At 45.9% G+C, this 13,031-nt stretch overlaps 1 protein-coding gene across 2 annotated transcripts in view; it reads right to left on the minus strand.

Annotated features, from left to right (window-relative positions):
• The window catches only part of UBASH3B (ubiquitin associated and SH3 domain containing B), an 81,407-nt gene that overhangs the window by 14,871 nt on the left and 53,505 nt on the right, over positions 1-13,031 (minus strand). For both annotated transcript variants that reach the window (XM_036397320.2, XM_036397321.2), the window contains exons 3-7: positions 11,329-11,515; positions 10,678-10,876; positions 6,044-6,213; positions 4,486-4,694; positions 1,595-1,730 (exon numbers count right to left, since the gene is read on the minus strand). In XM_036397320.2, the coding sequence (XP_036253213.1) occupies positions 1,595-1,730; positions 4,486-4,694; positions 6,044-6,213; positions 10,678-10,876; positions 11,329-11,515 (901 nt within the window). The remainder of the gene's footprint in view (positions 1-1,594; positions 1,731-4,485; positions 4,695-6,043; positions 6,214-10,677; positions 10,877-11,328; positions 11,516-13,031) is intronic.

Below are 13,031 nucleotides of genomic sequence, written 5' to 3' on the forward strand. Positions count from 1 at the left end.
ATCAATATGATTGTCTGGCAAAAGATTTGGACAATATGGAAACTATGAGCGAGATTGAAATGAAAGCAAGCTTTGAGATACCTCAGTTACTGAACAACTGGAAAACAATGGTGTGGCTGCTGAAGGTGATCCCCTTTTGATGGAACAACACCCTCTGCTTGCAGACAGGCCCAAGGGGCAGAGCAGACCCTGCAGCTTGGCAGAACGGGCCCAAAGAGGAGTTTGTAGGGTTTAAAATGTAACACAGGATGGTGATGTAATGATTCTTATAGGCTGCATGTAAATGCTGTAGGATTTGTATCTTGTACTAGATTGGTTAGTGAGAATCAGAATATTCAACACAGAAGAAGATTTATGGTATTGGAACAGGAACCTCGCTCTCTCACCCTCTCATCCTCTCTCCCCCTCTCTTCTCTCAGTCCTGCTCCAGCTGTGCCTGGCAGCTCCCAGCAGGGCCCTGCACCCAGGCCCTTTGCAATACACCTCAAATTCCAAGACCAGAAGAAGATTTATTGTATTGTAACAGGAACCTCACTCTCTCATCCTCTTTATCACTCTCTTTGTCTCTCTCTCCCTCTTTGGGGCCTGCTCTGAGCTGTGCCTGGCAGCTCCCAGCAGGGCCCTGCACCCAGGCCCTTTGCAATAACCCACAAGTTTCCCAACCTGGCTGCAGAGATCTCTCGTCCCCATCCATCCTGACCGTGCTATCCCCTGATGCTCCAACAGGCTGCAAGGGAATTGATGCCTTAAGGTTGAGCTTTCGTATTTCCCAGCCTCTGCACTGCATTGGTGTGTGACTCTGAACTCCAGACAAAGTGTCACCAAGTTCTCCCCACAGCTCAGCCCCACAGAACAATCCTTGTCCAGCCCCAGAACCAAGGACACCGCCGCAGCTTCAGCCCAAAAAGTGCAAACAACAGAGAACTGAGCAACAAACAACAGAAAATTGAACAACAGAGATCAAACTGGGAGGATGGGACTGCATCACCTGGAGCTGGAATTGGACAATGAACCCAATGTGGAAATGTAAAAATTTGTAAAAATGTGAAAACTCGTAACCTGGGGTCCATCTTGGGTGTAGCCTTGGCTGGGCTCTTGTACAGCCCAAGGTGTGTCCTTTAAAAATAAATTAATAATATCCTTTTAATAAATCCTCACTTTATTCTTCTAACTCTGTCCAGCCTCTCCAGGCATCAAAGTGCCAGCAGGTTTGACCTTCAGCAGACACCAGCAGCAGGCTCCTCCTGCTTTGCCCTTGTGCAAACATCCCAGGGAAGGCTGCAGGATTTGTTGCTTTGATGGGTTTGTGGGGCTCTTTGGGAATTTATAATCCTGGTACATTTATCTATACATATAATCATTTATCTATAGATATAATCCTGGTACACTTTACATTTATTTTATGTGCTATAAAGCTGCTGAGGGGGGCAGAGGATGGGCTCCTGCCACCCCAGTTGAAGAGGCAGTTTGGGGACGGGGTTGTGTCATTACAAACTCTGTAACTTGTGCTGCAGGGAGTGAAAAGATAAATTTTTGGGGGAAATCCATTCACTGGAAGGTTGTCCCTAATGATTTCTGGCTGTGGGGTCCCTACCTGCACGTTCTGGCAGATGATGGTGAGAGGCCCAGCGTCCCCTGGCCCTTGGTCTTCCTGCTGCCTTCTCTCCAGAGCTCCATCAGCAAAGGCTTGGAGGGATGGGCAGGATGTGGTGTTCAGAATGGAGTAGGACCTGCCAAAAATAGAAAAACATTGTCTTTGGGAATGGTTTTTGTGCTCTCAGGACGTTTCTGTGGCCTCCAGGAGCCAGTGGTAATTACTGCTGTGATGTTATTCCATTGTTATTTGGGGTTTAATGCTGCCCTGAGAGCACCTTGCCAGGAGATGCACACACGTGAGGAGACAATCCCATCTCCATGGGCTGTTTCCTTAGGAACAATTCCCAGAACAATTCCCAAACTTTGGCCTGGGAGGCTCTCTCCACCCTGGAATGTTCTCATGGAAAATGCCAGGACCCTCCTGATGACCACAGGATGCTCACTAACATCACCTGGGGGCCTGTCCACATCGCTGACCGTGGATTTGTTGTCCCAGGTTTGGGAATTAATGGCTACAGGGAGTTTGCACTCACATTTCTAGCACAAGCTGTGGCTTCAGCAGGAAGCTGGGGCCTCTCCCTGGGCAGTTTTCAGGGTTTTTGTGCCCAAAGCAGCTTCTCCCCCTGGCAGGGACTCAGCCCTGTTGTTCCTGCAGTTTTCAGCGCTGCCTATTCCCCTTCCCACCTGCTTGGGAATTCATTCCCCCCAGTGCCTCCTGTTCAGTGCAGCCAAAGGGATTTAACAGAGCCCACTCTCCCTGCAGGGCCTTGCCTAATGATGGTCCCTCTGAATAAAGCTCTCATTCCCAGATATTCAAGGGCTTTGGCCAAAACCCTGGGGACTAAAATGTGACAGGCAATTACAGAGGCTGCCTCGACCCTCTGCTGACTCAGTTACCTCTGCTTAGTCATTAAAAAAAAAAAGAACATTATCAGATAATGGATGTGGTCATTTACTTTGACAGAAAGAGCTGCCAGAGCTGGCACTTTTCAGTGCCCTAAATACAGCAGGAGCTGCTTCCTGATAGCAGCAGTTGGGATAAAATCTCACAGGGGTTTCACAGCTGGTAAAATAGCCTCAAGTGACTCTGCCAGTGGGACAAAAATAGGTCACCTGCGTGAGTTAAGTGATTTAAAGCAGGAAAAAAACCCACTATGATGTTGGTCCTGATCTATCACCTGCTGGATGAGGGTGCAAGGATGACACTGAGCTGCTGGATTATTCCTGAGCTCCCAAAAGGGGCTGGCACTGCCCTGAGGAATTGTTCCCCCCATTGCCCAAATGCAGGTGGAGCAGTGGAGTCAGCACTGATCCATCCTCAGTGACCCCAGAACCTGAATATCCCAGTGTGAACAGAAACTCAGTGTGAATCAACAGAATCTCAGTTCTCACTTCGGACCCATCCCTTTTTCCGTACAAAGTGAATTTCTCCCAGCTGTCAGCCCTTCCTCCCATTTAATCCCTTTCCTGCCTTGCCCATTTGACATTTTTTAAGGACACTGGTCCGGAGAATACCAAGGATTTTTTGGTTACCCCACTTCCCTTTGCCCCCAGGAGCTGCCACACAATTTCTGAGCCTTTCTTTCTCTCTGAGCCTCTTAATAAAGGCCACAAAGGCTTCACCATCTATTGACAGATGCAGGATTTGCTGGGAATGGTGATGAGGCAGAGGCAAACTCTCAGTGTGTTGGAGAAGAGCCACCAGCCTGTCTCCAGTGCTGCTGCTGGAAAGCACAAACTGCTGAGGCTGCTCCAGCTTAGTCATCTCCTAAAGGCAGGTCATTGTTGGGAGGCTTTTCCCCAAAAACTCTGGTTCCATCTCCTGCCTTCCAGATGGTGCCTTGTCTCCCCTGCTCTGGCAGGGATAAAGGACGGGTGAATGAGTGATTTCAGGACATTCTGTTTAATGAATTCCCACAAAAATCAAGAGGCATAACCTTACTTAAAAGACGAGGGCTGCATTCTCACTGGAGCCAACAACAAGCTCCTAAAAATCTTGCTAAATATCCTAAAGAATATTCCCGATCCAAAGTCCTTCCCAGCAGGGAAGGATGCAGGGAAGATGTCTCTTCCCAAATTAACTCTCAAATTTACACCTTGCTGGTGGCAGGCCCACCCCAGAGGTGCCTGCACAGCAGTGTCTCCAGCACCATCTGCTGCAGCTCCAGCAGCCTGCGAGCCACAAAGAGCTGCTGCAACATCTCAGCTGCAAAATCACCTTGTCCTCTAAGCCCATGCTAAGGGAGAGCATCTGCTGCTCCTTGGCTGATGAGATGAGGCTCTGTGTGCCAGCTCCTTCCCCTCAGTGCCCTTCTCAGCATCCCTGCTCGCTGCCCCAGGTGAAATCCCAGCTGCTGCTGCTGCTGCTGCCTTAAGTTGGAGCTTTTATATTTTCCAGATTCGGGAAAATATAAACCCATATATTTTCCGGATTCTGCCTTAGTGTGTGACTCTGAACTTCATGTAAAGTGTCAGCAAGTTCTCCTCACAGCTCACAGAACAATCCTTGAACAATCCTTGAACAATCCTTGAACAATCCTTTTTCTTTCCAGAACCAAGGACACTGCTGCAGCTTCAGCCCCAAAAATTACAAACAACAGGGAATTGAGGAGAGCAAACTGGGAGGCTGGGACTGCATAACCTGAGCTGGAATTGGACAATTAACCCAATATGGAAATGGACCAAAATCTGTAAAAGTGTGAAAACTCATGGCTTGGGGTCCATCTTGGGTGCAGCCTTGGCCAGGCTCTTGTACAGCCCAAGGTGTGTCCTTTGAAAGCCTTTTAATAAATCCCTGCTTTATTCCTCTAACTCTGTCCCAGGCAGCCTCCCAGGCCATCCCTGAGCCCTTTTTGCAGCTGTGGGAAGGGGAGGAGCAGCCTGACCTACCCATGGAACACCCAGGTGCCACATTCATCCGCCTTGGTGATGTAGTTCTCAGGCAGCAGCCCCGAGCAGCCGGTGGCAAGGGAAATGCCATAAATCCAGCCCTCGCTCGTGCTGCTTTGCTCCACTGGGGACATGAAAATGAAATCCCCTGGGACCAGCTCCAGCTCGTCATCGTTCTGGGGGGTGTAGGGGTAGATCACCTGCAGGGTCTGGGGGAGAAAAAGCACAAAATGTCGTTAATGTCACATCAAACAGGCCCCCAGGTGAGTAATAATTAGCATAGACTAATAAATAATAATCTTTATTTAGAAACCCATTGCTCCTTTTTTATATTCTAGCTTGCTACAGGTGGATTTGATTGGTGCTTTAGTTAACACACCATCACCAGTGGCTAATTAAGAAGCCACCCTTTGGTAAACAAATCCCCATAACAAAAACATTCCACATGTGCACAGCACCAGCAACAGTCAGCAAGCAAAGATAAGAATTGTTTCTCATCCTTTTCTCTGATCTTCTCACAGACTTTCCCAGAACCATACCTGGTAAAGTTGTGTTTCTCTCTGTGGCCAGAGAGCTGCTGCAATGCCACCCTTCAGCAGGGGGGTGTTTTTCTGGGGTGATGATTTGTTAAAATATGAATATTGATCTAGTTCTGATGTCCAACTGTGACAGACAAAAACTCTCTAACAGTTTAAAGTTAGAAAGTGTTTGTTTACTGTGGGATAGTTCCCAAATACACACTGCAATTCACAGGTGATTACAGAGCCCTTTTATCTGTACAAGTATTGAATACCCAAAATGCAAATGCATGTTCATAACTTTGGTACATCCCATTCCCAATATGGATATTGATCTAGTGCCACTATCCAAAAACTCTCTGACAGTTTAAAGTTAACAAAGTGTGTGTTTACTGTGGGATAGCTCCCAAATACACAGCACAATTTACAGGTGATCACAGAGCCCTTTTATCTATACAGGTATTGAATACCCAAAATACAAATACAGGTTCATAACTTTGGTACATCCCATTCCCCACTCTGTATGGTAATTAGTTCAAAAGTCATTAAGCATGGTAATTAGTTCAAAAGTCATTAAGCATGGTAATTAGTTCCAAAGCCATTAAGCATGTGTAGTTTGTTCCTTGAAATGGGTCACTGGTCCCTTTCATGGGGAGGGGTCCCAAAATGAGGAAGTAAATGGAGTCTTCCTCGTTCTGGCCTTTCTACATTTTCAATGCAAATCTGACAAATGAACCCTTGGTAGAACTCCCATTCCCCATCTTCAGTTGGTTTCAGAACAGAGGAGGCCCACAATTGTCTTATGTTCCTAAAAGCCATTTATCAGTTTCTGTATTCTTCATTATAAACCCAGCTAACCCAGCATTGTGTTGCCAAGCAATCAATTATTAGTTAACTGCTAACTCTTAACTTCATCAGGGCCTACCCATTGATTTCAATTAACTCCAATAAAGCTTATCTCTAACTAAAACCTCAGCTCCTCTAAAATCCCTAAATTCCTCGAAGTTCATGTCTCAGTGAGGGGAGCTCCAGGCGTTTACCTCGTGGTTGACGAAGCGAATGTCGCGGGAGAAGATCGCGGCCACCCAGTCGCAGCCCAGCTTGACGTCGATGCTCTGGGCCAGCTTCTCCAGCGTGGGCAGGTGGCTGCTCTGGAAGTGATAGGCCAGGGTGACGTGGAGCTGCTTCTTGTGGGGCTCCACGTGGACATCTGCAATGGGGAGAGGTGTTGGGAAGGATGAAAGTTTGACAGGACAGTCTCACAGATATGTGTGCTTGGCAGAAAGATTTTTGAATGGAGAATCTGAAGAAGGAATGGAGATGGAAGCAAGTTTTGATCTAGAAGAAAAGAATTGCTGAGCCAGTCTCACTGGATAACCAAGGAGGCAAAGGGTGTGTGAGTTAGAAGGGGTTTTTATGGCTTAGAGCAAAGGATAAACCCACCCCAAACAAGAAGATGTTTTTACCAAGCAGAAAGAGAGCACAGGCAAACAAGGCAGCAAAGTTGCAAGTAGAAAAACAGTCTCAGAATTTTCCACTGCAAGAAAACTGAAAAACAACTTCTAGCTTCAACTGTGATGTACTGACTTTTAGTGATTGGAGAACAGTAACATGAATATGGTAATTACAGTAGTTATGATAGGCTAGAGGTAAAAGTTAAGGTATAGATTGGTTCTACTGTATGAAGATGCTCAGCAAAGAAAAGGATAGAATGCATTGTAACCAAAAGAAAAGTCTATAATGCAATGTAACCAAAACCAAAGGGCTCCAGGCCTGCCTGCAGCTGGAGCTGACAGCTGTGGGCACAGCTCTGTCACCCACAACCCCGGACTGCTGTAACCTCTTGGATGGAATAAACTGCATTTTGAATACAATAAACTGCATTTTGGATACAATAAACTGCATTTTGGATACAGTAAACTGCATTTTGGAGAGCTGCCTGGAGTCCCACACAGAGGAGAGCTGAAAACCCCTTTGTGCCAGGTGAGTGACTGTGGCCTCTAACAGAGCTGGACGTGCTCAAGTGGGACAAACTGGAGCTCAGCTGGAAATCTGGGAGTGTGAGGTTGTTGCTGTTGTACGAGGGACAGCTGAATAAAACAACACAGACTCCAAGGTCTTCTCAGAAGGAAACAGCAAAGTTTATTACATTCATTAATTACAAGACATCACATTCTTTTATAGACTGCTCTGAGAAAGGTGGGCCTGGTGGGTCCTCAGTCAACACCCCTCACCTCACTGGCTAATTAGGAACAACACCCTTCTTGCAAGCATCTTATGAGTAAACAACAAGCTCAAAACATCAGCTGAACAGATTAAAGATTATTTTAATTCTTTCTATGAGCTTTCTCAAAGCTCCCCCAGAAAAATGCCTGGGAAAGTTTATCTGACTTTCTCTCTGAAAATTTATCTTTCTCTCTGAAAGTTTATCTGACTTTCTCTCTGAAAATTTATCTTTCTCTCTGAAAGTTTATCTGACTTTCTCTCTGACCAGGCTGCCAGCATCCATAGGAGGCCTCTAATACTGAAAATGATCAGACATTTGTGGTCTGATTCAGCCAGGGTGCCAGGCAAGGCATCCCTGCAAACTGCCAAACAACAGGGGCTGTGACAATCCCTATTGCAGCTCTGGATATGCAGGATCTCCTGCCAAAAAAAAAAAAAAAAAGACAGGATCTTTCCAAAATAAGCAGGTTAAAAAGCATGATTTTCACTCTCCCTCCATTGTTCTCTCTGCTGCACTAAATTACAAATCCATGGAATTTGCAGGAATTTGTGCAAGTTGATGAAATCTTTTCATCAATGGACATTAGTTGGATTATCAGTTTAGCCACCGAGGGTGAGGTATTCCCAAATTGTGGAAATGTAATAATGATTCAAAATGATCCAAATGCAGAAAAAAAAGAATCTGCATCAGGAGATCATTCCAGGTGAAAATATGTGAAATACTTGGGCTCTTCCAGTGGATGTGGAAATCACAGGATACATTGTTTGCACGTCATTTATTCATGCTTATTCAACCAAAAATTGCAATTAGATTTGACTGATTATTCAGTCACAATTGCAGCTATTCAGAGACTTGGCTCCAAGTGCCAGCCAGGGTAGCTTTGCAAGCTCATCCATCTTTTCTGTTGTTGTTGGTTTTCATCCGCAATAAAAAAATATGCTTAAAAAAAAAAACCCAGAGACTTTTAATGTGGTAACCTGACCAAGCTGTGGCTGCAATGCACCAATTGCCTTCCCCTAAAAAAACCCCATTTGGCCTGAATTGGAGCAGCCTCAGGGGCAGAAGATTGTTGGAAGCCACCAATGCTTCTTTATTCTGGGTCAGTGGGTTTTTTTTGGATAAAAATCGCATTTTTGGTTGTGCTGGAGGGAAACACTGATCCCACTGTCACGTGGCTGCAGTGTCCTTGCACCTACCCAATGTCTGCCTTCCAAAATCACCTTTCTAAAGATAAAATTCCCTCCCTCTTCTAAAGGGAAGGGAAGTTCCAGGTCAGGTGAAAGAGGTTCTGGACCCTTCTGTCTCCCTGCTGTGGAGCAGGGAGAGACTCACAGCATCCCTGCAAGGCTGTGGGTGCCTGCCCAGCATGGGAACAGCTCAGGAATGCAGAATTTGCTGCATTTTGATGCATTTGAGCTCCAGGACAAACCTGGGATTGAATGGGGAAGGACTAAACCAGGCCAAGCAGTGGTGGGAGGATTGTCCAGGGAGGTGTCCCAGTGCTCCCAGAGTTTTGTGAGTTCCCAGTTTGGAGGTGACTGGAGGACACTCAATGAGGTTGTTCAGCAGTGGAGAGGATGAGGTTCTGCTTATTCCCCCTCCAGAAGCAGGAGAGGATCATGGAGCACCTGTGAGCTCTGAGGTTGGAAAGGGCAACCAACCAACCAACCAACCAACCAACCAACCAACCAGTAACCAACCAACTAACCAACCAACCAACCAATCAACCAGCCAACCAACCAGCCAACCAACCAACTAACTAACCAACCAACCAACCAACCAACCAACCAACCAACCAACCAACCAACTAACCAACCAACCAACCAACTAACCAACCAACCGACCAACCAACCAACCAACCAACCAACCAACCAACCAACCAACCAACCAACTAACCAACCAACCAACCAACCAACCAACCAACCAACCAACCAACCAACCAACCAACTAACCAACCAACCAACCAACCAACCAACCAACCAACCAGCCAACCAACTAACCAACCAACCAACCAACCAACTAACCAACCAGCCAACCAACTAACCAACCAACCAACCAACCAACCAACCAACCAACCAACCAACCAACCAACCAACCAGCCAACCAACCAACCGACCAACCAACCAACCAACCAACCAGCCAACCAACTAACCAACCAACCAGCCAACCAACCAGCCAACCAACCAACCAGCCAACCAACCAACCAACTAACCAACCAACCAGCCAACCAACCAACCAGACAACCAACTAACCAACCAACCAGCCAACCAACCAGCCAACCAACCAACCAACTAACCAACCAGCCAACCAACCAACCAACCAACCAACCAACCAACCAACCAACCAACCAACCAGCCAACCAACCAGCCAACCAACCAACCAGCCAACCAAACAACCAGCTTGGGTCTTCCCCCAGAGCCCTCCTCACACCTCAGAAATGCAGTGAAAAAACAAACACAGCCTTGAAATGGCCGAGGAAAGTTCTGTGGTGGTGGCTGGAGGCGGTGAGAGGGGCAGGAAACAGCTCAGAGCAGCTCTGTGAAAGGGTGAAGAACCACCAAACGTCAGCTTCCCCTCCAGAAACAGCCCTGCAAACTCAGGGTGAGACACGTCCCAGCTGAAAAGGCGAAGAACGCGCTGGGGTGTTGGAGTTTTCACTTAAAAATCGGGGATTTGCTTTTGAGCTTTGCTTTTTGGTGGCATCAGAGCTTTGGGGTTCTGAAAAAGCCCAGACTGTGAGCTTTGGAAGCTGCTTTGCTTCTTCATGACACCAAAGGTTTGGTTTTTCTGACAATGCCCTCATGGCTTCAAAGTTTTGGTTTTTCTGCCAATGCCTAAACCGGACTCTGATGGCATCAAATTTTTAGTTTTCTATCAGTGCTCAAGCTGAGCTCTTTTGGCACCCAAAATTTGGTTTTTCTGACAATGCCCAGGGTGAGCTCCTTCACGACACCAAAGTTTTGGTTTTTCTGCCAATGCCCAAACTAGGCTCCCATGGCATCAAAGTTTTAGTTTTCTATCAATGCCCAAGCTGAGCTTTTTTGGCATCCAAACTTTGGTTTTTTGACAGTGTCTAAACTGGGCTCTTTCATGGCTTTAAAGTTTTGGTTTTTCTGACAATGCCCAGGCTGGGGTCCTTCATGGCTTCAAAGTTTTGGCTTTTCTGACAATGCCCAAGCTGAGCTCTTTTGGCATCCAAACTTTGTTTTTCTGACAATGCCCAGGCTGGGCTCTCACAGCATCTAAACTTTATTTTTCCTGACAATTCCCAAACTGGGTTCTCATGGCATCAAAGTTTTGGTTTTCTATCAATGCCCAAACTGGGCTCCTTCATGACACAAAACTTTGTGTTTTTTTCTGACAATGCCCAGGTTGTGGTCTCATGGCATCCAAACTTTATTTTTCCTGACAATTCCCACCCTGGCAGGTGCCAGAGCAGTCTCTCACCTGCTTTGGAAGCCGCCTCTGCAGCGAAGTCTGCAGCAAACTTCTTGAGCACCTCAGCACTCTCCTCCTTGACGAAGAGCCCGATGAAGTTGGAGGATGTGTAGAGCTCCAGGGGCAGGGGCGCAGGGAATTTGCATTTCCAGCGCATCACCGTGGCCTGCAGGGCTTCTGTGAGAGCGTCCACCTTGCTGTCCTCACACTGCCAAGGAAGCAGGACAGGCAAGGCTCAGGAAAGGAGAGGATGTAGATGGGTGTCACTGGCCTACCTTTCCCCTCATGCAGTGAGAAAAAGCACAGGGGCATGGAAAACAAACAAACAAACAAACAAACAAACAAACAAACAAAAAATCTATGTTTATAAATCCTGGGCCCCTCCCTTTTCCTCAAAGCAGGATCAGCTGTCCCCAAGTAACCTCCCCAAGCTCCCCCCACCCATTCTCACGCTGAGGATCACTGGAGAGGATGAGAATTCAGTCTTCTGCTGCTGCTCTTCTTCCCTGAAAACAACAGCTTAAAAAAACCAATTCCCTCCTCCAGCAGCCCAGGCACCGACAAAACCCCCCCAGCACCACCCTAAGCCGGGATGAAATCTCCAGGCTGAGCCTGGCAAGGAACGGCTAAAGGAGGGAGGGGAGAGGAGCTGTGCTTTACCATGAAGAACTGGCAGAGGGTGATGTGGGGGAAGATGTTGTGAGCTTTGTTCTTGCCACAGATCTGCTTGGACTGCTGCCAGAACTCGGAGAGCTTCTGCGCCAGGGGCCCGGTGGGGCGCAGGTAGAGCACGTACTCGCGGGGCAGGGAGTCGTCCAGGAACGGGTCACCCACGTGGGAGAAGAGCCTGGCAGGCAGAAAGAGCTCCTAAATCAATGGGTAACTATTGGAACCCAGGAAATCCCTCTGGCTGCCACGGAGGACTCGAGACCCTGCCCAGGGGGATCAGAGACCCTGGCACAGAGCCCCAGACCCCTGTGCCTTTGATTTAGCCCTTGGAAAAACAATTAACAACAATATTATTATATTATATTATATTATATTATATTATATTATATTATATTATATTATATTATATTATATTATATTATATTATATTATATTATATCATATTATATTATATTATATTATATTATATTATATTATATTAATATATTTATATTAATATATTTATAATAATATATTTATAATAATATATTTATAATAATATATACAATATATAATATATATATTGTATATATATATTGTATATATATATTATATATATGCATATATATAATATATATACAATATATATAATTATATATAATAATATCATAATATAATATTATATAATATATAATATATAATTTATATTATATTATATTATATTATATTATATTATATTATATTATATTATATTATATTATATATACCAATATTATTATATGAATAATTACCAATCAAGAGATTTTAAGTAGAATAATAGTTTGTCACGGGGTGAAAAATAGATTTTTTTGGTTTTTTTTTTTTTCAGGGTCCCAAGATGGAGGAATTTGGGTGTGCCTTGTCCTTTTTCCTTCTTCTCCTTGGCCTCCATCTTCTGCTGTGATGGTGGCACTTTGGATTGGTTTAGAGTAGAAGCTCACTGTCTAACACAGGTGATGGGTATTGGGAAGTTATGGTAAATATTGTACACATAGTATTTAGTATAAAAGATAACACCAGTGTGCCTTAACCCAACCTGCCAGGCAGACCTTGATGGGCCAAAGAATTTTATAGATAAGAAATAATAAACAACCTTGAGAATGAGAACAGAAGAATCCTGACTCCTCCTTCGAGTGCCAGGCTGGGCAAAAGGAGGTTGTAGATATCTCAGAGTCACTCTGAGCAGCAGAGATCCTGAGATAATCACAGATTTTCTTCCCCCAACAAAACCAGCTCCCCCTGTGCTGCCATTCACTGTCCCCCCATGGGAAAATGTGGCTCTGGCGGGTCAGGCAGAGCTGCTCTGCCTCCCTTGCAGCCCATTAGCACTGCTCAGCAAGACAGAAAATTGGGTTTTACTTTCAGGCTGATGCTCTGCAGATCTAAGCCAGGTCACTGTTTCTGCCTTTTGTGCCTGTCAGGGCGCAAAGCCCAGGGAGGAGAGCGCCAGGAATCGCCCCATGTCTCTGAGCAGGCAGCTCTCAGCTGCAGAGGGGGGGGTTCCTTCTCTCACCTATTCCCCTTCCCACCTGCTTGGGAATTCATTCCCCCCAGTGCCTCCTGTTCGGTGCAGCCAAAGGGATTTAACAGAGCCCACTCTCCCTGCAGGGCCTTGCCTAATGATGGTCCCTCTGAATAAAGCTCTCATTCCCAGATATTCAAGGGCTTTGGCCAAA

This window comes from Molothrus ater, chromosome 22 (assembly GCF_012460135.2).
Source record: "Molothrus ater isolate BHLD 08-10-18 breed brown headed cowbird chromosome 22, BPBGC_Mater_1.1, whole genome shotgun sequence".
Lineage (NCBI taxonomy): Eukaryota > Metazoa > Chordata > Aves > Passeriformes > Icteridae > Molothrus > Molothrus ater.